The sequence below is a fragment of the Mustela nivalis genome (assembly GCF_964662115.1).
Source record: "Mustela nivalis genome assembly, chromosome: 8".
Classification (NCBI taxonomy): Eukaryota; Metazoa; Chordata; class Mammalia; order Carnivora; family Mustelidae; genus Mustela; species Mustela nivalis.
Window position 1 is genome coordinate 121,973,020 of NC_139027.1, and position 27,104 is coordinate 122,000,123.

The 27,104-nt window shown below is 41.5% G+C and overlaps 1 protein-coding gene across 4 annotated transcripts in view; it reads left to right on the forward strand.

Annotated features, from left to right (window-relative positions):
• PHF20 (PHD finger protein 20) overlaps positions 1–27,104 on the forward strand; it is a 145,697-nt gene that overhangs the window by 39,893 nt on the left and 78,700 nt on the right. For 2 of the 4 annotated variants that reach the window (XM_082746227.1, XM_082746228.1), the window contains exons 3-4: positions 18,825–18,996; positions 20,630–20,714. In XM_082746227.1, the coding sequence (XP_082602353.1) occupies positions 18,825–18,996; positions 20,630–20,714 (257 nt within the window). Of the gene's footprint in view, positions 1–15,654; positions 15,741–18,824; positions 18,997–20,629; positions 20,715–27,104 lie in introns of all 4 variants that reach the window. The other 2 variants (XM_082746226.1, XM_082746229.1) reach the window with 2 other exon arrangements.

Here is a 27,104-nt window from a genome sequence, read left to right on the forward strand (position 1 = left end):
ATTCATTCACAGTTTAGCATGAATCAGTCGTTTGTTCCTTTTATGGCTGAGTAGAATTCCATTGTATGGATGTACCACAGTTATCTGTGTAGCTGTTGAAAAATGTGAATTGTTGGGGCACCTGGGTGGCTCAGTGGTTTGGGCTGCTGCCTTCGGCTCAGGTCATGATCTCAGGGTCCTGGGATCGAGCCCCGCATCGGGCTCTCTGCTCCGCAGGAAGCCTGCTTCTCTCTCTCTCTCTCTCTCTCTCTCTCTCTCTGCCTGCCTCTCTGCGTACTTGTGATCTCTGTCTGTCAAATAAATAAATAAAAATCTTAAAAAAAAAAAAAAAGAAAAATGTGAATTGTTTCCAGTTTATGCTAAATACGAGAGAATGTAAGTTTTCATTTGTTTTGAGTAAATACCAAGGAGTGGGATTGCTGGGTACCAGGTTAAGTGTGTTTAACTTGTTGAACTGCCAAACTATTTTCTAATGCGGCTATTCCAGTTTGCATTTCCACCAGCAATGCATCAGAGTCCCAGTTGCTCTGTGTCTTTGCCAGCACTTGGTAGGATTCGTTTGTTTCCCTCCTTTTTTTATTGTTTTACTTAGTTGATTTGTATTTTATATACTGTAAATTCACTCTTCTAAAGGATACAAATGAATGATTTGTAGCATATTCACAAAGTTGTACAACTATCACAACTACCTCATTTCAGAATATTTTCATCACCCCAAAAATAAACCCTGTAGGGGCGCCTGGGTGGCTCAGTGGGTTAAAGCCTCTGCCTTCAGCTCAGGTCATGATCCTAGGGTTCTGGGATCAAGCCTCGCATCGGGCTCTCTGCTCAGCCGGGAGCCTGCTTCCTCCTCTCTCTCTGCCTGCCTCTCTGCCTACTTGTGATCTCTCTGTCAAATAAATAAATAAAATCTTAAAAAAAAAAAAAAAGAAAAAAAAGAAACCCTGTATGCATTAGCAGTCTTTTCCTTTCCCCCCTCAGCCCTCCCCATCCTTGGGCAACTACTAATATACTTTCTGTCTCTGTGGATTTGCCTATTCTGGCCATTTCTTAGAAACCAAATCATACAATATGTTTCTTTGTTACTAACATCTTTCACTTAACATATTTTCTTTTTCTTTTATTTTTTAAAAAGATTTTATTTATTTATTCATGAGAGACAGAGAGGGAGAAGCAGAGGGAGAAGGCAGGGAGCTGGATGCGGAATTCTATTCCAGGACCTTGGGATTATGACTTGAGCTGAAGGCAGATGCTTAACAGACTGAGCCACCCAGGTGCCCAGCATATTTTCTTTTTTGAAAAATAGACTGACTCCATGCCCATTGTGGGGCTTGAACTCATGGTCCTGAGATCAGGAGTCACATGCTCTACCAACTGAACCAGCCAGGTGTTCCAAAATTAACTACTTTGGATTACCTTCTCTCTCTCTCTCTTTTTTAATGTACGCCCTAAGCCCAGTGATGTGGGGCTTGAAGTTATGACCTCGGGCCCAAGAATTGCATGCTCTACCAACTGAGCCAGCCAGGTGCCCCATTTAATATATATAATATATTTTTAAGATATTTTTAAGATTTTTAAGATACATATTTTTAATATATATATATATTTTTTAAGATTTTATGTATTTATTCAACAGATGGAGATCACAAGTAGGCAGAGAGGCAGGCAGAGAGAGGGAGAAGTAGGCTCCCTGCTGAACAGAGAGCCTGATGCGGGGCTTGATCCCAGGACCCTGAGATCATGACCTGAGCTGAAGGCAGAGGCTTAACCCTCTGAGCCACCCAGGTGCCCTGGTATTTTTTTTTAAAAATTTTTAAAGATTTTTATTTGTTTATTTGACACACAGAGAGAGAGGGAAGGAGAGAGGGAGAGAGGAAAGGTGGAGAGAGGGAGAGAGCAAGCACAGGCAGGGAGAATAGCAGGCAGGGGAGAAGCAGGCTCTCTGCTCATCAAGGAGCCTAATGTGGGGCTCTTGATCCCAGGACCCTGGGATCATGACCTAAGCTGAAGGCAGTGGCTTAACCAACTGAGCCACCCAGGTGCCCCTTAATATGGTATTTTCAAGATTCATTTGTGTTGTAGCATATATCAGCATTCTTTTTGATGGGTGAATAGTATTCCACAATAGGGATGTACTATGTTTATCCATTCATCAGTAGATGAGTATTTGTATTGTTTTTGTTTTTTGGCTATTATGAATAATGTTGCTATGAATATTTGTGTGTGGACATATGTTTTCATATTTCTTAGGTATGTAAGAACAGAATTACTGGGTCAAATGCTAATTAACTTGTTTAATCTTTTGAAGAACTGCCAAGCTTTTTTCCACAGCAGTTGCACCATTTTATGTTTCTACTAGCATTGGGAATTCTTTTTTGATTGATTTTATTTTTAAAGATTTTATTTATTTATTTGACAGAGACCACAAGCAAGGGAACACAAGCAGAGGGAATGGGAGAGGAAGAAGCAGGCTCCTCGTTGAGCAGGGAGCCCATTGTGGGACTCAGTTCCAGGACCCTGGGGTCATGACCTGAGCTTAAGGCAGATGCTTAATGACTGAGCGACCCAGGTGCCCCTGATTGATTTTATTTTTTAAGTGGGATAAGAAAATCTCAGCTGAGACTAAGAATCTAAAGAAGGAAGGCTTGAAAAAAAAGAAGGAAGGCTTGGGTTTGAGGAAAAAAGATGAGGTATGATTGTCATTTAGAAGATTGAAGAGGGATTGGATGTGAGAAATGTGGTAAATTGCTGATGCCATAAAATTCCACTGACGTCCCGTTGGAGGTTGGTGGTCATGGAGTTTTTTCAGTAAGAATTGTATTGTATTTTTAATTTTTGTTTTTAATATTTTTTAAAAGATTTTATTTATTTGAGATAAAGAATGAGAAAGAGAGCATGAGAGGGGGTTGGTCAGAGGGAAAGGCAGACTCCTCGATGAGCACGGAGCCCGAAGCAGGACTTGATCCTGGGACTCCAGGATCATGACCTGAACCTAAGTTGCTTAACCAACTGAGCCACCCAGGTGCCGTATTTTTAATTTTTTTAAATTTTAAGTAGGCTTCTTGCCCAATGTGGGGCTCACACTCACAACCCTGAGATCAAGAGTTACATGCTCTACAGACTAAGCCAGCCATGTGCCCCTATTTTATTTTTTAAGGTTTTATTATCAAGCGATCTCCACACCTAACATGTAGCTCGAAACCCACAATCCCAAGTGTAGGAGTTGCATGGTCCTCCGACTGAACTAGCCAGGAGCTCCAGCTTTTAATTTTAGAATAGTTTTAGATTTATAGAAAAAATAACACACCCAGTATCCCCTACTATTAACATTATACATTAATAATACAGAAATGTAAGGTACATTTGTTACAATTAATGAACCAATATTGGTATATTATTATTGCCGAAAGTCCATACTTTATTCATATTTCCTTAGTTACCCCCTAATGTCCTTTTTCTGTTTCAAGGACCCATCCAGGATACAACATTATGTTTATTTCATTTTATTTATTTTTTAAGATTTTATTTATTTATTTGACAGACAGAGATCACAAGTAGGCAGAGAGGCAGGCAGAGAGAAAGGAGGAAGCAGGCTTTCCACGGAGCAGAGAGCCTGATGTGGGGCTGGATCCCAGGGTCCCAGGACCCTGGGATCATGACCCGAGCCGAAGGCAGAGGCTTTAACCCACTGAACCACTCAGGCACCCCAACATTATGTTTAGTAGTCATGTCTCCTTAGGCTGCTTTTGGTTCTGTCAGTTTCTAGATTTTCCTTATTTTTAATGATCATTTATTTATATCAGCATGAATTCATATTTCTTTTAGACTTTGGGTTATAATCCAATACTGCTTTATTTTGTTGTTCTTATTGCATTGGGAGCTCTTTCAGCTGCCTCTTGTGTTTTTTGGACATATACCCATTCATCATTGCATGCGTGTGTGTGCGTGCGCACTTCCTTACTTCTGGTACTACAAAATGCATGTGTGTGCATGCGCACTTCCTTACTTCTGGCACTACAAAATGCATGTCTGTGCGTGCGCACTTCCTTACTTCTGGCACTGCAAAATATTTTAGGTTCATCTTGTGTATTTTGTGCTGCAGTCCTGCAAATAGCCATTTCTCCAAGGAGCCCTGGCTCCTTTTATTGGAAAATGGTATTAAACTCAAAGATCCAGGTGCTAGGTGTGCTCATTGCTACTGAGGAGTTGTTGCTCCTGGCCTCTGGATTATTTATCATTCTTAGAGTAAAAGATATACGTGTGTGTGTGTGTGTATTTATTACAATGGTAGAATGTACTTTTTTTTTTGAATAGTAAAGTGTCACAGAACTCAACAGACTAGAGCCTCCAGAGCCCCCTTGGAGTCTCAGCTCCTCTTTTCCACCCCATCATCTACTCTATCAGCTAATCTTGTCAGATCCACGTCCAGAATCTAGCTTGAATCTCACACTGGCTGCCACCTCTACCCTCCCCTTCTGGCCTAAAGCCATGGATCTTCTGGACCCTGGCACTAGCCCTGGCACTAGCCACATAACCAGTCTCCTATATCTTTCTGGACTGAGCTTCCTCCTTTCCTCATCTTTTCTACTCCATAGCCAGTGGTAGGCCCTGGATTTTTATTTTAATTTTTAAATCTTTTTCTTCTTTTCTCCCTCCTTTTATTTTTAATTAATTAATTAATTAATTAATTTAAAAAGATTTTTATTTATTTGACAGACACATCACAAGTAGGCAGAGAGGCAGGCAGAGAGAGAGGAGGAAGCAGGCTCCCTGCTGATCAGAGAGCCCTGTGTGGGGCTCGATCCCAGGACCCTGGGATCATGACCTGAGCGGAAGGCAGAGGCTTTAACCCACTGAGCCACCCAGGTGCCCCTATTTTTATTTTTTATTAAATTTTTTTTTCTTCCCCTTGATTCTGGGTTATTATTATTATTTTAAGTAGGCTCCATGCCCAGTGTGGATCCCAACACAGGGCTTGAAATTGCAACCCTGAGATTGAGACTTGAGCTGAGCTAAGAGATGGTGCTCAACTGACTGAGCCACCCAGCCCCCTGCAACCTTGAATTTTAAAAAAACTTTTTTGATAATGATTCATGGTAGTTTACAGTTGTAAGAAATTGATTGATTAGAGAGAGCAGAGATGTTATTCTTTTTAAAAAAACTTTTTTTTAAAGATTTTACTTATTTAATTGAGAGTGAGAACAGGAGCAGTGGGGAGGCCCAGGGGGAGAAGCAGTCTCCGAGCTGAGCAGGGGGCCAGGATCCTGGGATCATGACCTGAGCTGAAGGCACATGCTTAACTGACTGAGCCACCCAGGTGCCCCTCTTTTTTATTCAATTTTTTAAAATATAATTTTTTAACAATTTCATTTATTTGATAGGCAGAGAGGCAGGCAGAGAGAGAGGAGGGAGGAAGCAGTCTCCCTGAGGAGCAGAGAGCCCAACTCGGGGCTTGATCTCAGGATCCTGGGATCATGACCTGAGCCAAAGGCAGAGGCTTAACCCACTGAACCACCCAGGCGCCCCTAGAGTGCACAGATCTTAAGTGCGTAGCTTGATGAACTCCTAAAGCAGGATACATGTGTATAACCACCATTCAGATCAAGATATAGATGTATTCCCACCCTCAGTCGCAAAGCTCGTTACATCCCTAAGGAAAGCATTATTTGTGGTCATGGATTTCAGATGAGACCCATCAGCATGTTGCATGCGTTATCTAGCCGTAATCAGCTGCCTGGCCGGAGAATGTGGAGAATTTGGAGAATCTGATTTACCTAGGTTTGGGGTTTATTCCCTGAGGTAAGATGTAGGGAGAAAAGAGGGGAAGTGAGATCAAAGGACAAGATTTCCAGGATGGGAGTGAGGGTGAGAGCAGGCAGAAGGAACAGTGTGAGCAAAAGTATTCAGGCCTCGGGGCGCCTGGGTGTCTCAGTGGGTTAAAGCCTCTGCCTTCGGCTCAGGTCATGATCCCAGGGTGCTGGGATGGAGCCCCACATCGGGCTCTCTGTTCAGCAGGGAGACTGCCTCCCCTTCTCTCTCTGACTGCCTCTCTGCCTACTTGTGATCTCTGTCTGTCAAATAATTAAAATCTTAAAAAAAAAAAAAATTCAGGGCTCAAGGAGTATGATGTATTCTCAGAATCCAGAGAGGGAACCCATCAGGAGTACTGGGAAGTTGGGCTAAAAAGGGAGATGTTAAGCAAGAGGGAGCGAGAAAGAGGTAGATCCCTCTCAGGAACAGAAAAGTGGTGTTGTTTATTCAGTCACCAGATGTTTACTGAGTGTCTCCGTATCAGGCCCTTTGCCAGTACTGATAGAGCGGCATAGGTTGCCTGGATGTATTGACTATTGTGTCATAGGAGAAATGATTTGGATGGAGAGAAGAGAGGAGTTTAAGACATTTCTGGAGTTAAAAGTGTCAGATGTTGCCTAATGTAGGTGGTAAAGGGATAGGGAAAGAGTTAAGGCATCTAAGACAGCAGCACAGTTTTTCTGCAGCTTAATAGTCAGCCTTTTGTTTTTCACTAAATACAACTTCCATTCCCATCCCCTATCCAGCAAAGGCTGGGGATGGCTTAGAATGTTACTTTTGTGCATAGAACTCTTGCTTCTGGTACATGCAGTGAGCCAGGAATAGAGGCGCACTCTGATTCTTGAAGTAAGTGTGTGTATATTTGCAGAAAAGCTATTTTTATATATAGTAAGAATGTGGAAGCAGCCTGAATGCCCAACCCCTGGGGGAAAGTTTAGGTAGATTTTGGGCTAGCCACCAGGTAGACTATTATGTGGCCAAGACGAAAGATACCTTTATGGACCTGTGTCACTGCATATTTCACATATTGATATGTGAAATCCAGTTAAGAGCAGAAGATTCCTCACTGGGTTTAGTCCAGAGATCTGGATCCTGATCTTGCTTACACCTTTTCCTGATCACTCTTTTGCACCTCCATTTCCACAGATGTAAAATGGGTGCAGTGATAATGACAACGGCTTAAGTGCTCAGGAGATAGTGGTAAAGATCCAGTGAGCTCCTTATGTAATGGGAGTTCTAACCCCCATAGTTAGTGGCACACATTGGTTATTAATAGCTCTGTGAGTGAGCACTGACCAGTTGGAGTGGGAAATCAAAGGGAAATTTTTATCCTTTCTGGTCCTCCTTTTTTCCCCCCTCTGTAATGTTTCTTCAGTTTGTATTTCTGGTATGTGTGGGGGGACTAAACAGATCCTGCCAAGCACTGTCTAGCTGCTCTAATTTAAGCATGTGCACAGTGTGTGGGGTTGGGCAGCTTAATTTTACTCATAAGCAGCCAAGACTGAGCAGCAAGCCTTCCGGGATTTGAAGTCATTTACTGTGGACAAGCCAATATTGTCTCCCTGTGTTAGATCTAGACTGTTCTCTGCCTTCCTGGACATGTACATGGCATTATTCTCTCTCATTTGGTGTAAGCTTCACTATTCTGCAGTCCTCCTTCCTTGGTGGAGCCCACGGGTAGGTTGGCTTATCTGGTAGCATAGAGTAATGTTTCACAAACTCAAAAATGTGAGAAATGGCACCTCCAACCTGTATACTATCTCTGGATCCCACTTTTGGTAGCACTGGAGCAAAATGATACTATGTTAGCTCTGATAAAGATGGTCCAGATCATAGAAAAGTATGTAAAACATTTCTCATGGAGACCTTGTGCACTGCTGGCTGTATGTTCACCAACGCCCGGTGGTCCATGGACATCTAAGTGATAGCTGCTCATCCATACACCAGGTATGGAATCCATAAGGTTCCTGTGCAGCTTTCTGCATGGAATTACTGTTTCCTTTCTCACCTTCAGTTTTTTGTACTACTTTGTCCTCTTTTGTGCTTCCCTTCCTCTGTACCGATGCTGATTTACTCGTATTGGACCGCCTCTCAGAAACACTCTCTAGCCTCACTGTCTGCTTGATCACCAGGAAAACGCCTCTTCATCTTTTAGAATTAAAATCAGATTTCTCCTCTTCACTAGCATTCTCTTGAGCCCCTTCTCTCCCTACTTCTTCCTTGGCCTCTTCATTCCCCCTTGGTGCTAGAACTGGTCTTTCGCTCTGTACCCTACTTTACCTTAGGTAGTCTTCTGTTGTTGCACCTGTGATAGATACTTCATTATCATTACTTGGACGTATAGACACGTTTGTTCTCCAAGGATTCTGCAGTTACAAGACAGACACTGTTAGAGGTTTCTGTAGTCTCTTAGGGATGCAGCCCATAATCATAAACAAGTAAATGGAGAAACAAAGGAAATAATTATAGCTGGGGTAAGTGCTATGAAGAAAGCAAGTGGGAAGCTGACATAGATGGGAAGGAGCCAAGGGGTACTTGAGATATTGTAGTCAGGGATTCTGAGGCTGCAGAAGGGTAAGGCTATTGCCTGGGAAGAGGGGCAGGGAGAAATGTTTCAAGTAAAAGGAGCAGACTGGGTATGGGAAGGTATGTGGTATGTCTGAGGAAATGAAAGGCCCAGTGTGTCTTACAACATAGAGTCTGTCTTCCTCTGCCAGCTGCTGTGATCACACATCTTCATAGATTTGGCTGTGCATTTCCAAACCCTGGCGCACTTCCTGTCCCAGAGTAGGACTCAGATAATGTTGAATTGATGAATTTCTTTCTTTTCTTTTTCTCTTTCTTTCTTTTCTTTTCTTTTTTTTTTGGTCTATTCTCCTTGTTCCTTTACATTTGATTGGCTGCATTGGCCTTTTGTGGCTTCTTGGTTGGCTTAGTGGACAGTTATATCCCTTGCTTAAAATAAGGTCACCACAGTAACCTGATTTACTATGAAGTTCAGGATATCTGTCCTTGCCAAATTGAATTTTGGAAAAATGGGAGTTTTCAGTATATTTTGGTCTTTAGAAGCAAGTTGTTTTCTAACTAATTTTGTCTTGGTGGTGTGGTCAATTCGTTTCAACTTGACAATTCTTTTTTTTTTAATTTAAAGATCTATTTATTTGAGGGAGAGAGAGAATGTGCACACATGAGCTGGGGAAAGGGCAGAGGGAGAGGGAGAGAATTTCAAGTAGACTTCCTGCTGAGTGCAGAGTCCGACATGGGGGTTGATCTCATGACCCTGAGATCATGACCTGAGCCAAAACCAAGTGTGGGACACTCAATTGACTGAGCCACTTAGGTACCCCCAATTTGACAATTCTTGTATGGGGATCTTTTTGTCTTTTTGACATCTGTAACACAGATATCATTGGTTTATTTTGATGATTCACCTTGACTTGGGTGTATATTCCTATTGCTGTTTTGTGACTCTAGGTATTTATAATTAGATCTTAAAAAAATTTTTTTTAACAATTTTATTCATTTGTCAGAGTGAGAGAACACACAAGCAGGGGGAGTGGCAGGCAGAGAGAGAGGGAGAAGCAGGCTCCCAGCTGAGCAAGGAGCCTGATGCAGGACTCGATCCCAGGACCCTGGGATCATGACCTGAGCTGAAAGCAGAGGCTTGACTGACTGAGCCACCCAGGCGTCCCATCAGATCTTTTTAAAAAGTACATTTGGGGGCACCTTGGTGGCTCAGTAGGTTGAGCATCTGACTCTTGATTTCAGTTTGGGTGATGGTCTCAGGGTTGTGGGATTGAGCCGTGTCAGGCTCTGTGCTCAGTGTGAAGTCTGCTTGGGATTCTCTCTCTCCTTCCCCCCAATTGTGTGTGTGCTTGCCTTGCACTCTCTCTCACTCTTTTAACTAACTAAATAAACAAAATCTTAACAAAATCTTAAAAAAAAAAAAAAAAAAAAGTAGGCACCTGGCTGGCTCAGTTGGTGGAGCATGTGAACCTGATCTCAGAGTTGTGAGTTCGAGCCTTATGTTGGGTGTAGAGGGTACTTAAAAATAAAATTTTTTTAAAAAGTACATTTGCTGAACATTTATTGAATGCCTACGCATTCAATATGCAGATCACTCTGAAAGAAATTCAGACATTTGGCAAACACCTCTCTTCATCTTTCAAGGTTCAGCCCAGGTGCTAAGTCTTCTTCTTTAAAGCTGCTTTCCTAATCCTCCAGTACCTGATGAAAAAGTTTGAAGTGGACTTCCACTCATTTGCTGCCTCTGAAGAAGGTGAGCAAAGTACTTTTGTGTAAATTAAGGAAGAGACTAGGAGTTGAGTGGTAAGAAATGTACTTTAAAAGAGAAGGGTGCAGGGGGCCCATGGGTAGCTCAGGCAGTTAAATGGCTGACTCTTAATTTTGGCTCAGGTCATGATCTTAGGGTCTTGGGATTGAGCTCCTTGTAAGGGTCCACGTTTAGTGCAGAGTCTGCTTTTCCTTCTCTTTCCCCCTCTTCTCCCCTTAACCCCCATTCCCTCCACTTGCCCATGCTCGCTTGCTCTCAAGTAAATAAATAAAATCTTTAAAAAAAAAGAGAGAAGTGTCCAGGGCACCTGACTGACTGTTGGTGTATGTGAGTCTTGATTTCAGGGTCATGAGTTTGAGGCCCACTTTGGGGGTAAAGATTACATAAAAATAAAAAATTTTTGCAAAAGATTAAAAAAAAAAAAAAAAGCATCCACTCAAGTGCTTTAGAAAGGGGGTAGGGGAGAGCATGTAGAAACTTAGTCTCTAGCCCAGGCATGCCATAGGAAATACTGTCTCTTTTCTGTCTAGTTCTGGTTATAGAATATAGGCAGGCCAGATAATTCTTTTTTACTCTTTTTTCGAGATCAAGAATGTTCTTGGTCTTTTTGTAGAGACGGATGACGAATTCTAAGGAACCCACCATACTTCTCTTTGGGCCCTTGACACTTTTAGAAGCCCTGATGTTTGGTCTAACTCCAGGACCTAACCATTTGTCTCACAGTATAAATTTATGGGTGGCTCAGTCAGTCAGCATCTGACTCTTGGTTTTAGCTCAGGTTGTGATCTCAGGGTCATGTGATCAAGCCTTGCATTGACTCCACACCCAGCGCTGGGTCCGCTTGAGTTTCTTTCTCCCTCTTCCCTTGCCTCTCCTCAATGCAATCTCTCTCTAAAATAAGTAAACAAATCTTAAAAAAAAATTTATATATATATATAAATTTAGGAATGTTTGTTGAATAATGGAATCAATAGGGAGTAGTTTCTGCCCTATAAAGTGCTTAGCACATAGTATTTTTATTTGCCATTTAAAAATCCTGTTTGTGTGATGCCTGGGTGGCTCAGTCAGTTAAGTGCCTGCTTTCAACTCAGGACATGATCCCAGGGTCACGGGATCGAGTCCTGCGTTGGGCTCCTTGCTCATTGGGGAGGTTGCTTTTTTCCCTCTGCTGGCTGTTCCCCATCCTGTGCTCTCCCCGTCTTTCTTTATTGGACAAATAAATAAAACCTATTAAAAAAATTCTATGTGTGAATTGAGTTTGCAGTGTTTTTATTGAGTCTTGAGCTCTTTTCTTCTAAGGAAAACTGTTGAACATTTAAATTGTATCTGGTGATCATTTCAAACTCTCTTATTTAGGCAAAATTAATTCAAGAAGAGGTAGAAGACATGATCTGTTTAGTAACCATAGAAGTGATGGGAAAGGTAGATAAAGAATTATTCTGAAAAGGTCTCAGAGTAGGCAGTTTAATAGAAAATGAGGTCAAGCTTTTTAGTACTTTCTATGAGGTCAGCATAGCATTAAACTAAAAATGGGCAGGAAGGACATAATATGAGGAAACTTGGACAAATACCACCTATGAAAGAGACACAAAACTTGTCAGTAAAATACTAGGACACCAGACACTTAGTAAATGAATGACACACACAACCAAATATGATGTATTTTTACAGGGTAATGATAACTTAAACTTAGGAATTCTGTTCTTTTCTTTTTTCTTTTTTAAAGATTTTTACGTATTTATTTGATGGAGAGAGAGACAGTGGGAGAAGGAATACAAGCTGGGAGAGAGGCAGAGGGAGCAGCAGGCTTCCCGCTGAGCCGGGAGCCCAATGTGGGGCTCGATCCCAGGACCCTGGGATCATGACCTGAGCCAAAGGCAGATGCTTAGCTACTGAGCCACCCAGGTGCCCCAAATCTGTTATTTCATTATATTCATAGAGTAAAAGAGAAAAGCTGTATAATCATCTTAACAAAGTCTGAAAAGTCTCACCATTTATTCTTTTTTTAAAAATTAAAAAAAAATTTTTTTTATAAATATAATATATTCTTATCCCCAGAGGTATAGGTTTGTGAATCGCCAGGTTTACACACTTCACAGCACTCACCATAGCATACCCTCCCCAATGTCCATAACCCCACCCTCCTCTCCCTTTCCCCTCCCCCCAGCAACCCTCAGTTTATTTTGTGAGATTAAGAGTTACTTATGGTTTGTCTCTCTCCCGATCCCATCTTGTTTCATTTATTCTTTTCCTACCCCCCAAATCCCCCATGTTGCATCTCTACTTCTCATATCAGGGAGGTCATATGATAGTTTTCTTTCTCCGATTAACTTATTTCACTAAGCATGATACCCTCTAGTTCCATCCACGTCATCGCAAATGGCAAGATTTCGTTTCTTTGGATGGCTGCATGGTATTCCATTGTGTGTATATACCACATCTTCTTTATCCGTTAATCTGTTGATGGACATTTAGGTTCTATCCATAGTTAGGCTATTGTAGACATTGTCCTATAAACATTGGGTGCATGTGCCCCTTCGGATCACTACATTTGTATCTTTAGGGTAAATACCCAGTAGTGCAATTGCTGGGTCATAGGGTAGTTCTATTTTCAACTTTTTGAGGAACCTCCATGCTGTTTTCCAGAGTGGTTGCACCAGCTTGCATTCCCACCAACAGTGTAGGAGGGTTCCCCTTTCTCCGCATCCTCGCCAGCATCTGTCATTTCCTGACTTCACAATTTATTCTTGATGAATCCTTGGTAACTTCACATTAAGGGCATTAATTAGAAAATTTGACATACTTCAGACTTAATGATGAAACATTGGAGACGTTGTCATTAAAGAGAAGGATGCCAACTATCTGCTAATTTTCAGCATCATCTTAGAAGCACTAATCAGTGTGGTAAAACAAGAAAAATATATTGTAGATATTAGTATTGAAAGTGAGATAGTATAGTCATAATTTGTATATGATAGGATAGTCTGCCTGGGAAATGCAAGGGAATTAATTGATAATCCATTGGATAGAGTTTGAATAGGTTCAAAAATCAAAACAGTGTAACAAGGTATACAGTGAGAATAATTGCTTCACATCTTTATCCTATACCTGCTCTGTCCTTTGTAGGTGACCAGTTTTATTAGTTTCTGTCCATCCTACTAGTGTTTATCTAAATATAAACAAAAACAAATGCATATTCTTATCTTCCTCTTTTGTAATGAGGAAGGTATCATAAGATATGAACTCTTCTGTAGCTTGTCTTTTTTAAACTTAACATGTCTTGGAAATCTGGGCACCTGGGTGGCTCAGTTTGTTAAGCGACTGCCTTTGGCTCAGGTCATGATTCTGGAGTCCTGGCATCAAGTTCCACATTGGGCTCCCTGCTCGGCAGGAAGCCTGCTTCTCCCTCTGACCTCTCCTCTCTCATGCTTTCTCTCTTTCAAATAAATAAATAAAATCTTTTAAGAATAAACATGTCTTGGAAATCTTCCTATATAATTCATAGAGTGTTTTCTCTCTATTCTTAAGATTTCTTTATTTTAGAGAGAGGGACAAAGGGGCAGAGAGCGTCTTAAGCAGACTCTGTGCTGAACGTGGAGCCCGATGTGCTGTTGCTCCATCTCACAACCCTGAGGTGATGACCAGAGCCCAAACCAAGAGTTGGTTGCTCAACCAACTGAACCTCCCCCACACTCTTTTCTCTCTCTCTTTTTTATAGCTGCATAGTATTCTATTTTGTGGATGTGCCAAGCAGCATAAAAATCCCCAAACCATGAAGCTGTTAGGTGAAAGTCTGCTCATTACCTACTTCTCAGAACTTTTAATTTATTAAGTATTTATTTTGGGGGGGACCTGGGTGGCTCAGTTAGTTGGATGCCTCACTCTTAATCTCAGCTCAGTTCTCAATCTCTGGGTCAATCTCTGAGTTCAGGCCTTGCAGTGCTGGGCATGGAGCCCACTTTTAAAAAAAGTATTTATTTTTCCTTAAACAAGCATTACGTGACTAAATCCTTGTAAAAATGGAAACTACAGGGGCACCTGGTGGTTCAGTCAGTTAAGTTTCAGAGTCTTGGTTTAGGCATAGGTCCTGATCTCCAGGTCATGGCATCTAGCTCTGAGTCTGGCTCCACACTCAGAGTGGAGTCTGCTTGTCCCTCTCCCTCTGCTCTTCCCCCTGCTTGAACTCTCTCTCTCTGTCTCAAAAAATAAATAAAATCTTAAAAAAAAAATTCAGACTAAGTCTCTTGGCCATGTCTAGTACCTTTTCCCTCCTTAGAGCTCTAACTTTAACTGATAACTTTAGTTATCAGTTTGGTATTTGGTATCTGTTCCTTTCTGGCTAATATTTCCATTAGAAATGTGACTCCCAGCTGCGATGCTAGTTTGGAAACTAGAATCTTTAGTGGCTGTTAGTTACTTTTGAAGTTGGAAATTATTTCTCCCTTTTTGTGTCTATACAGATTCTATTTACAATGCCTTTTTTGTAACTTGTGGCATCTTCTCCAGCACCCCTAATGGTTGTCCAGATATTTAGGTTGCACTCGATGAATTATTGTTTTTGTAGGTAAAAAGTAGTTATCAGCTGTTTTATGTGATTTCACCTAATAGTTTAAAAACTTAATTGCTTTATGTGTCTGGTTCTCCTTAAGGGCAAAAGTCAGAACACATACTTTTTGTCTTTCTTTTTTTTTTTTTTTTTTAAGATTTTACTTATTTGACAGAGAGAGAGATCACAAGTAGGCAGAGAGCCAGGCAAAGGGGGAGGGGGAAGCAGGCTCCTTGCTGAGCAGAGCCCAGTGTGATGCTCCATCCCAGGACCCTGATATCGTGACCCGAGCCAGAGGCAGAGGCTCAACCCCACTGAGTCACCCAGGCATCCCGGAACACATACGTTTTATAATCCCTTTCAAGACCTGGAATTGACTGGGCAGATCAAAGTCACTTAATATTCTGTTGACTGATAAAGCTGAGCTGTTTTCTAAGGCAACTAGCAATTTCGATCCACCAAGTCTTACCTCTTCACTGAAATGCAGTTGGGTTTCCCCATTCCCCATGAGTGACTTGCTTCAGGAAAGTAGGGAAAACTGCCTTCTCCTTAGGAAATCTTGCTTGCCCTGTGGTTACTGTTGACCTTCTGGAGAGATTTGTGTAGTGTAGTGTAGTGTAGGATGTAGTGTAGTGTAGTGTAGGATGCCTGTGTCCTGTGAAGTTACTTGAGCAAGGAAGGGCTTTAGCTTTAGGCTAGCCAAGGACCTCGAGGTCCTTCTTCAGACTCCTGAGTATGTGCATTGGAATTGCTAGGCTAGGAATTTGGATTTGATTCCATGGATCTGGACTTACCAGATTTTTAGAAGGCACTGACCAGTGCAAATTCAAAATAATTTGGTGTTGGTCCTGAGGTTGCTGACTTTTAATTTTGCCAAATAAGTATATTCAAAATAAATATCTAATTATATGTTTTTTATAGTTAATACATGCTCATGGTACAACATTCAAAACATACAAAAAGATATACATTGAATAAAATAAGTCTCATACTTCCTCTCCAGTTCCTTAACTATCCAGTTCCCCTCCCAAGAGGCAAACCGGGTTGCTTGATCATCCTTCCAGAGGTAGCCCACGCATTTAAAAACAGGTACGGATGTATTGGCTCTCTCCTCTCCCCAAATAAATGGTAGTGTATTCAGTACCATTTTGCATCTTTAGTTGTTGGTTTTTTCCCCACTTTTCTTAGAGATCTTTTAAAATTGATACATAGAGAGCTGACTTAATTTTTTTATTGGCTCCATAATATTAGCAAGAATATTAAAAACAAAGTTACCACTGTTTTAATTTAGTAAGTATTTATACACCAAAAATTTAGAAAGAATGTGATTTAGTATAAAGACGAGTTCTGCAAATTAAATAAATGTATTTCTGTGAAAAATTAATTCCATGTGTTGGTCCAAAGACTTATGTTTCAAAACTGTTGCTAGATACAGTAAATCATTAAAGAAAGGGCTTTTGAATAGGAGTGTCTTAGGTCAGAGTTTGTTATTTTAGGGAGGCTCGCTAGTCTTGGTAGACTGAACAAATGAGAGGGCAAGAGGTATATGTATGTATATATATATATTTATTTATTTTTTAAATGATTTTATTGAGAGAGAGCACACAGGGAGGGATTTGAGGGAGGAGCAGAGAGAGAGGGAGAAGCAGACGCAGGGAGTCTGATGCAGGACTCAATTCCAGGACCCTAGGATCATGACCTGAGCTGAAGCTAGACGTTTAACCAATTGAGCCCAGGCCCTGTGCAAGAGGAATATAATTGAGATATCCATGTTCTTCCCCCCTCCTTTTTTATTTTTTTAACGATTTGTTTTTAAGTGATCTCTCCACTCAGTGTGGGTCTTGAACTCACAACCCCAGGATTAAGACTCTCATGAGCCACCAACTGAGCCAGCCAGGTGTCCCCCCTTCTCTCTGTTTTATAGAAAGGAATAGGTTTAGGGAATCCTTTTGTCTTCTACAGTTGTACTTCACAGTTCAGTAGATAATACAATTAGCTGGCCTGCTGTCAGGATAGCTTATGTTTGTAGCAGCTATATGTCAGTTGTATTGAAGTAGGCACACTAGTTTCAAGGCTGTTTATTCCTTCCGTTAACATTTTTTGGGCACTTAATGTATGTAGAGTACCATTCGGAATTTTGAAAAGCATAACCTGTTAGTCCTGTTTGTGAAGTACTCACACAAAGTGATGGGGGCCTGAACTTGGAGAGTGACTCAAATTGGAATGGGTAGCTGGAGTCTAAGAGCTTTGGGGATTGAAGAATTGACAGGACATCTGACCTTTGGGAAGAATAGAGAAAGCAGAATTCATTTGCTCAACAGTTTTTGAATGCCCAGTATCTGCAAGCTTCTGTGATAGGTTAAGCGGTAAGCACACTACTTTAGAGATTACTAGTATAGGACTGAAGAGGACGTGGTGTACAGACACAAGGTAGCACATGTTTATTAGATTGGTGGGGTACTAAGTGATTGATATAAGAAGGGCCAGAAGTGGTAAAAATCCAGGTTGTGGGGCGAAAATCTAGGTAGAATCTGAACTTTCTCAATCTAGAATAGCAATCTGATTAATACAAGTGTATTTAAGAGAACAATTGCAAACAATATTTATTTTTCTTTATTATTAACCATTTATTTATTTTTGGAATGAGCAACAAAGTAATATGGTTGAAAAATAAAGAGCATTAAAAGGTATACTACAAAAAGTCTCCCTCCTGCTTTTGCTCCTCCCCTCCTCCATACTTAGTTCCCTCTTGAGTCAGTTAGGTTTTAATGCTTGAAACAGAAACCACCCTGGGTACTTTAACCACAAAAGAATTTAACACAAGAACATTGGGTATTTACAAAATTGTTGGAAGGGTTGGAGGAGTGGGACTCACAGTTGCTGCCCTTAAGTATCAATGTGAGGGACCCACCGCTGGAGCTGTGTCTTGGAGGTCAGGAGTTCACTACTGACAGTGCCCCTGCCACCCTCAACATTTGCCTGATACTTAGGAAGCCAGTAACTAGACATTAGATCCTTGCTTCTGCAGACCAGTAGATCAGTATCCCCAGGGGCTTGTTAAAAGCTCGAAGGCCACAGCTTCATCTGCTGAATCCGAATCTGCATTTTAATAAGATCCTCTGATGATTGGCATTATTATATGAAAGTTTGAGAGGCCCTGCACTGGAGCACTGGGTTTGGCCACTACAGTTGTCTCTAAACCCACAGGTCTTCAAGACCTTGATTGCCAGTTGTTACGGAGTCAGGGAAATACAGTCATTGGTTTTTCCAACTCTTAGTCTAGAAAGAGGGTGACCTGGCCATACTTCTATAAGTAACCATTGTTAGATTCTTGTGTAAGATATTTTTATGCATATTTACACATATATAAATATACCTTTCATCTTTTTTTTTTTTTTACAGATTTTATTTATTTATTTGACAGAGAGCACATGGGCAGGGGAGCAGCAGGCAGAGGGAGAGGGAGAAGCAGCCTCCCCACTGTGTAGGGAGCCTGCCATGGGTCTCCATCCCAGGACCCTGGGATCATTACTTGAGCCCAAGTCAGGCACTAATTATCTGAGCCACCCAGGCTCCCCTCCTGTTTCATCTTTAAAAACATAAACAATAGCTTACCGTACACAATGTCTGTACCTTGCTATTTTCATTTAATAGTTCATATTGAGAGAGCTTTCCACATCATGACATAGAACTGTTTGTGGTTTTTGTTTTGTGTTTTTTTTAACAGCTGCATGGTATTCTTTATGGATTATATACTTCTTAAATTGAAGCTATCTCATACAGTCTGGGTTGCATGGTCATTCTAATTTATTGGCTTATGTAAAATATAATCTAGTTGTTAAATGTTTGCTTCCTGCCTTCCTTGTGCTCTGTCTTGTGTGTATGTATGTCATCTTGTTTAACTTGCATTGTAACCCAGTATGCTGGGTATCCTTCCTCTACTCTACATGATAGAACTCAGGCTCTGAAAAGTCAATTTAATAATTCATAAACTAAAGAATGTCCAGGTTGGGATTTGAACCCTAAGTCTGCTAGCCTCCATAATTATACATTCTTTAAATGATAGGCTTTATTTAGTACTTTGGTAAGCTAGTCCTTTGGGAAGAGGTCTGGAAGGGTACTGTTCTGGATATTTTGGGTGGGAGAGGCATTTAACTTTTTTTTCTGACTCAGGTATCCAGCTCACATAGAAGACATTGACTACGAAGAAGGAAAAGTACTCATCCATTTCAAGCGTTGGAACCATCGTTATGATGAGTGGTTCTGCTGGGACAGTCCTTATTTACGCCCTTTAGAGAAAATACAGCTAAGGAAAGAGGGCTTACATGAAGACGAAGGATCTTCCGTGAGTATCACATCTGTAAGGAGCTGGGTCAGCTGTTGGGTACTTTATGTTCCAGCTTTTGATGTTCACTGTGTAAGTCAGTAGCAGCTGGGGAACCAATCCTTATTTAGGCCTGTAGCTGCAACCCTGAGGTCTCTGTGGTGCCTGGGGCTCTTGAAGAATCTCATTTATCTTCTGTCTATATGATATGATTGATCTGAAAACTCATAAACTGGTTTGGTTGTGAAGCACTGAGGAGGAATGGGTACCATATCTCTTTCTTTTACACCGCAGTATCCCTTTAGATCACTTATTATACTTACTTGTCTGACCATTTATTAAGTAATCATTCCATGTGGAGCCTCATATCAGGGTCTTTTATAAACTTTAAAAAATTTTTATTTATTATTTGAGCAAGAGCGAGATAGCAGGCACACGAGTTGGGGGTGGTAAGAGGGAGAACAAGAAGCAGACTCCCTGCTGAGCTGGGAGTCTGACGTGGGGTTGGATCCCAGGGACCTGAGGCCATGACTCTAGTTGAAGGTGGACACTTGACTGACGGAGACAACCTTTTTATAAATTCTTGAGGGGTGTCTGGCAGGCTTAGTTGGTGGAGCATGTGACTCTTGATCTTGGGGTTGTGAATTTGAGCCCCTCATTTGGTGTGGAATCTACCTTAAAAAAAAAAAAAAGCTTTTGCAAATTGTAGAATTGGACTGTATTCCTTTTTCTAAATTTCATTGCTATGCCTGGAGCTTTTACTGATTTCAGAATGAAAAACGAAGTATTAGTTTTGAGTTTTTTAAACCGGCATTGAGAAATCTGTAGAAATCCTGCTGGCTTTGAATCTGACTCACCCCCAGATTCTGTTTTTCATTTTAACCCTGGCCAGGAAGCTTAAACTCTTGCCGTCTATGTGTGTCCTTCCTCCCCCCGTCCCCACCCCCATTTAGAATTGTTTACTTTTGGGTCTCCTGGGTGGTTCAGTTGGTTAAGTGTCTGCCTTGAGCTCAGGTCATGATTCTAGGGTCCTGGGATCGAGTCCCATGTTGGTCTCCCTGCTCAGTGGGGAGTCTGCTTCTCCCTCTTCTTCTGCCTCCCTTCCTGCTTGTGTGTTTTCTCTCTCTGTCAAATAAATAAATAAAAATCTTAAAAAAAAAAAAAAGACTTGTTTACTGTTGTCCAAGTTGATTATCCAATATTCATTCTACAAACAGTATCAGTGCAAACTGTGTGCTGGAAAAACAGTATGAAAAGTGAATGGGTGCTTCCTTTGGCAAAAGTCCCTTTAAAAATGTGGGTGGTGTTAGGTGGCATGAACGCTGATTCCCTCAAGCTGTGGTATGTTCCTTCCTTCCAACTTGTATACTGGGTAGTGTGCGTGTCATGCTCCTGGGCTCAGGCACAGGGTAGGGACTTATCATCGGTGTTCTGCTGTGTCTGCCCAGACTTCCTAGGATAGGAAGAGTCTTGTGTTCAGCCCTTTTGGTCTGACTCCAGTGTTGAACAGCAGAAACATCTTCCTCCATCCCAGCAGCCTCACCCCTTCCTACTCTTGTCAGTCAGCTTCTCTCAACAAAATCTGGTACTCTGTCATGTCTGATGAAATTGGATTGGTAACAGGTTTTTTTTGTTTTGTTTTACTGCTTTTTAGGAATTTCAAATAAATGAGCAGGTCCTTGCTTGCTGGTCCGATTGTCGTTTTTACCCAGCCAAAGTCACTGCTGTTAACAAGGATGGTAAGGCACTTGAGTTATAATTTTTTTAAATTTGTGAATTGGGGGTAGTTTGTAATATTAGAGTCTGATAGTGTATTTTCAGAATGTATTTATTGCCTAGGAATCCTCTCTCTTTGTTAGTCACTATGTCAGGAATTAGGAGGAAATTATAAATGGAGACAAAGCTGGTTTAAAAAGAGGAATTTGATTCTTTACCTCCTAAATTTTAATAATAGTTTTTCGTAAAATAGTTATGGTTCATCTGTCACTCTGCTGTTAAGCGAGCTGGTTTTTGTCTGGGAGTTCCTAATATGATGGATGAAATAAGCCTTAATATTCCTTTTAATTATTTGTGAATAGCCTAGAAATGAAATCAACATTAATGAACATTTCTCAAAAATATGCTTTGTGAGGGGTGTCTGGCTGGCTCAGTTAGTAGAGCCTGTGACTGTTGATCTCGGCATCACACTGGGTGTGGAGCCTACTTTTAAAAAAATGCTTTGTCGATACAGCATGATTGAGGGTGGTCTGTAATAGCAAAGCTGCTAGTTGAAATTGGGGTCCTGGGATTTAGAGCACTGAATTGGGATGCCTTTGCCTGTTTAGAATCTGTGAGGAATCAAGACTGGCAGTATGACCCAAAGAGGCTCATTTTGCTAGTACAAAGCAAAAAGGAATGTTAAGAAGATAATATGCGTGGTCAGCGTCCTGACACTCAGAGTAGACTCTGGGTCCAAGCGATGCCTTTTTTTGGTGGGGGTAGTGGAGGTGGAGGTGCATTTTCTGTCAGGTTGTTTGTGGTATGTTCATGATCTCTTCGGTGAATGTTTAGGGCAGTCAGGCATTTTAGTACCACTGCTGGTGGTGACTCTAAGACCAGATTGCTCTTCATTCAGTGAAGTTATTAAGTATTCATTGAGCCCTCTGCTAGATGCTGGACCTGACCAAGCTTTGTCTGAGAATGGGTTGAAATGGTAAAAAATGAACACAGATATGCATATGGCAGAACTTTCTGTTTCTCTTTGGCTACATTCACCCCACCTCCACCCCTTAGCTATTATTGCCAGTGTGAGTTAACTCTGCTAAGCTTTGGGTTATCCTGAAAGCACAATCCTCTTGCCTCAGGCTTCCAAAGCCAGGTTGTAATTTTTAAAGATGTCTACAGTTAGTGATACTCCAGCTCATGGTTGATGAAGTCTTTTTGGATAGTCCTTATTTCCCTGAATTTCTTTTATAATCTTGTGTTCAGAAGATTTTCATGTGTATCACTTTAGCCTAAAGATGTATTCTAGAGGAAAGTTTACATGTTATTAAGCTGCCTTTTAGGAAATGACTTTATTTTTTAGAGCCTTCTTTTCAAGATTAACAATGTTTTCTCCTCTCACTGGATTTAAATAATATATGAAATCTAGATGTTCATATATACATAGATGTGTTCCTACAAGTCTGTTAGGTTGGTTTATGCTGATCAGTCATCGTCTCCTCCTGAATAATATCCATTGGAGGGATGCTCCCTTGGGGAAGTGGCTGTCCCTTACATAAAATAAAAGTTGTGAGTAGTAACATGGTAATTTTATAGATAACGGAGGTTGTAGAAAGGAAGCAACAACATTTCTCTTTTGATCCAGTGATGTCCCAGAGTTATATGGATGATAGAAAGGCCAAGGGAGTTGGATGAGGAAGTGGCAAAGGAGAAAAGGCAAATTGTGGAAGAAGGGTTTGGGGAGCTCTGGGAGCAGTCTTGGAGAGGGGTAGGGTGGTGTCTTGGTGGAGGTAGTAGAGGCTTAGGAACCTACTGTTCGCATCTAATATCTGCAGAGGCCAGAGCTGGGCATCATGGATTTAAAGGGAAACAAACAAAAACTAGTTCAAAGCAGTGTGAAGTAGTTGCCGTAGAGCCACCAGGAGGAGGCAGTACAGGAACAGAATGGTGCAGATAAATCTAAAGGAACAGGGACCCCTGTCTGCAGTTACTGGTTTTTGTTTGTTTGTTAAGTGGATGGGTCTGGATTTTTTGAAAAAATCATTTAAGGATTAAAAGTCGTTGGGCAAATTATTGGCCATAGTTAAGATTTTTAAATGTCTTTTAAACTGGGGCAACCAGAGCTTTGGAAGTTGTAAAAAATATTTTCAGTTTATTTCCTCCATGAGCTAAAATTCAGGTAATGATTGCCCCTAAAATGGCCATTTGTCACCCTAATAATATTGGTTCTGTAAACTCTGAATTCGGTCCAACGAATTTTAGTTTATTGAAGGACTTTGAATATGAGTGGAGATTTCTGCCAGAAAACCAGTTTTCCTCAGAGTTCTTGAGTCTGAAGTCCTCACTGGTCTTGAGACTAATTGGAAGGGAAAGGAGAGGAAGGGCGTGGGGGAGGGGAAGTCCTGAAAGTTAGTGGAATTTGCTGGGTGGTATTATTGCCACATAGAAGCAATGTGAAGGAAAGCTAGCATTTGTGAGAGCTCGGCTTTGTGCCTGGTTTTGAGACGAGATAATGACTCTTAGGTGCTGCTTTTCTGTTAGATGTTATCCATGGGACCTGGTGGTAGTTTCTAGTTCAGTATGATTCTAGTAGTTGGAGGATGGGGAGAGAGAGTGCTGGACTATCCTTCCCACTTTTTCCCTGGTATTTTCTGCTCTGCCTCAGTTTCATCTGCAGCAGAGACCACCTCAGCACTGTGAGAAGTTCTGCTGGCAAGATGCCCCCTTTATTTCCCATAAAAGTCATTCTTGGTGCTGCTAGGAGTAGTCGGGAATATAGTGAAGTCACACCCTACAGATTAATCTTTGGAAGGTATGGCCTCATTTTCTTTCCACTCTTAACCTCCTTGGTGGTTTTCCTGAGGCTGAGCTTTAAGGCTGCTGGCCTTGGGAGTCTGGCATGATTGAAACACAACTAAATGGCAACTTTAGAGTTTCTTAAGGGAGTAATTAAGCACATGGAAACTGGGGAGGGCGGTGCAATGTTATATAGCTCTTTTCACCTGGAATAATTCTTTGGCAGTGGCAATTAAAGCATCATTTCATGTGAAGGCAGCCACACGTGGTTAGCCTTGTTAGCCCCTCTATCTGCTGGAGTAAAGGATGGGATTCTGCTTCCATGGAATCTTTGTTCGGAAGCCATCTCTGGTGAGTTGACCTCAGCTCTTTGCTGGGGCTGCTCAGCTCCCCTTTGTTACACTGGGGATGGCAGAAGCCACTTGTGTGTCAGGGCTTTGTGTCCCCAGTCCTGGACCTTGCTGCTCTGCAAGGCATTCTCTTGGGGAAACCGAAAGTGGGTTTGCATTTTCAACAAAATGAGGAATTGTACCTTCCTGTTGATCTGTGGTTCTTTAACTCGAGCAAACAGGCAAATCAGGTCCCTCTTCATTTAAATTATTCATATTCTTAGGTCACGTGTCTTGTTCCCTCTGTTCAATTTTCGGCCCAGTGCCTGAAGTCTGCATTTGTAACAGGAGATTCTATGGAAATGGTCTTATTTCTAGAGTCTCTTGTTGAAGCAGTTACTATTTTTTGTCTTCTTCATGCTGTAACTGATCCTGCAGTTGAAATGTGGGGACGTTAGGACTGTGAACAGCTTTGCACAGAGATAAAAGGAAGATTCAGGCCTACACATGCAGATGCTAGTGTGGCTCTTACCTTCTTTGTGGGGAAGGGGTTGGTGCTTCCCTTTTAAAGTAATTGGTGGATGGTAATAATTGGAACCACTTATTGATCCCTTGCTCTGTAACAGTTCCTTTGCTAAGCAATTTCCATATCTGATCTCATTTAGTATTCACACAGACATGGGAAGGTTGTTGCTATCAACCCCGTCATTTTACAGATGAGGAATTAAGTTCACAGGAGAAGTTGCTTGAGGTTACAGAGCCCGTACAGGGATGGTAGAGCTGTGAACTGAATGCAGGTCTTTGGGACTCCAAAATTCCTGAACTGCCTTTCCTACGGTTCCAGGCTGCCACTCTAGGGCAGAGTTTTCCTAAAATGGCAGGAGTTGTCAGCAGCAGGTGTGCACTGGGTGTGTGCACCCAGTCCCTGCTCAGTGATTACTGGCAGCTTGCCACCTGTTCTCTGGACTTATTTGAGCAGTTAGAACTCGAAGAAGGAATTAGAATAGATGAGCACTGGGGCGCCTGCGTGGCTCAGTGGGTTAAAGCCTCTGCCTTAGGCTCAGGTCATGATCCCAGGGTCCTGGGATAGAGCCCTACATTAGACTCTCTGCTCAGTGGGAGCCTACTTCGTCCTCTCTCTCTGCCTGCCTCTCTGGCTACTTGTGATCTCTGTCAAATAAATAAATAAAGTCTTAAAAAAAGAAAAAGAATAGATGAACATTTTTAGAAGTTGTTGGCTGCAGGACTTAAGCGCATTAGTAAAATTGCTAAGAAGAAAAGATGGGGGAGGGGAAGGTATACCTGCAAACACGTGCATATTCCTCTGAATGCCCCATGAGGCACATGTACAGGAACCTCAAGACTTTGAGAATCCGTGTTTGAAAACTGAGTCTCCTATTCATGGCATTCTGGAGTTCTTTGACTCTTGGAGGTGAGTGGGATAGAGAAAGCTTCCTTGAGTCACAGTTATGGTAGATTTCAAGAACAACAGATAACTGTCCAGAGTCACCCGTGCTTCCCTATTTCCTTGGTCCTACAGATCAGCTTGCTGTGCATCTCTAGTTTTTTTTTGTTTTGTTTTGTGTTTTTTTTTTTTTTTTCCTTATATCCCTTCTGCACCTACTGACTGCTATAAGGTTGTCTGATATGCTGAGTTCATAACTGTTCCTAAGGGGGCAAGACCAGGAAGCTTTGTTTCACCTGGCATTTGTAAGGACAGGGGCTTCTTAAGGGAGCCTGAAGGCAGGGGGCTTTTGTGTTAAGGATGCATTTCTTTTTCTGTCATTTACATGTTAATTTTTAGATGTTGTCTGTGGCTGTGGGAGAGCTCTGTTGTCAGCTACCCACAGGAGGAATCCACAAGAAGGCATTTATTTTTTATTTTTATTTAAAAGATTTTATGTATTTATTTGAGACACACAGACACACAGGCAGACACACACACACACACACACACACACACACACACACACACACACACACACACACACACACATACATATGAGCTGTTGGAGGGGCAGAGGGAGAAGAAGCAGCAGATTCCAGGATCATGACCTGAGCCTAAGGCAAACTCTTAAGCGGCTGAGCCACTCAGGCACCCCAGGAAGATGTTCTTTTAGTTGTATAGGAACCATTAAAATAGATTTGGGGCCTCTTTCCAGAAGTGGGCCTGGGCTACCATTGCCCATGGAATGTGGTGTTTTTTTCCTTCTGATTTATGGAGCCCAAGTTAGACTGTGTATATGATCAAGGGAGAATGTTTTGATCCCATATGGTTCTTTGGAAGTAAAAGGGGTCAGGGGCAGCATATTACTGTCTAAGGACAGTGATTCCTGAGTACCCTTGGTTATAGTGTGGGTCATTTCAGAATGGCCATTGATGCTCTGGTTCTGTGGTTTGGACTTCAGGCTGAGGGACTTGAGGAATAGGCAGTTTGGGGTAGTGGAAGAAGAATTGATTAGAGGTCAGCAGAGAGGCTTAGGTTCTACTCCCAGCTCTGCTTAGCTCTGTTTTAGCTCTTATTGAAACTCAAGGCACACCCCTTCATTTAAGGGCTCCATTTTGAGCCTGCCATCAAGAGTAAGCTTCAAAATTGGCCTCAGATAACTAAAAATGTACTTCTGGATGTCTGAAATGTCTGAAAAATAGATAGTTTTCATTTTGATGTAATTGATCAAAATGATCAATTTTCTTGGTCAAATTGTTGAAGAGGTATAGGCTTTTGGGTGTCTTGTTGGTACACTTGATAATTAAGATTTCATGAGAGTTGGGTTCTTAATGCCCCCATCCCCAGGCTGGCCAGAACCATGTCATGGTTGCTTGGGAAGGGTATGTTTAGAGTTCCATACCATTGCTTATCATTGCTTCTTTGCTTGCCAAATAGAGGCAGGAAGACAGGATCCCAGGCCTTAGTCATTGCTGAGCTGCTTTATGTAGAATCATTTATCATAGTCTGATGTCTTATTGCTTGTTTTAACCAACCAAGCATAACTATATATCCTTGTATCTAGTTTGCTAGTCACTTTGTTCTGTGTTGGTGACACTTGTGACAGATAATCAACTTTATTTTGTAATTACCAAGAGTAAAGTTCAGTACGTAATTACTAATTATCTGTGACAATACACCATGATTACCTGAAACACTTGTTAAAACACGCATTTATTTTTGTGCTGCACTCTTTGAGTTTTTGATTCATTATTTTGGGGGTGGTGCTGGTAACTTACATTTCTAAAAGTTCCCAGGAGTTGTTGACGCTGCTGGTCTGAGCACGATACTTCGAGAAGCCCTGGTTTACAGTGAAC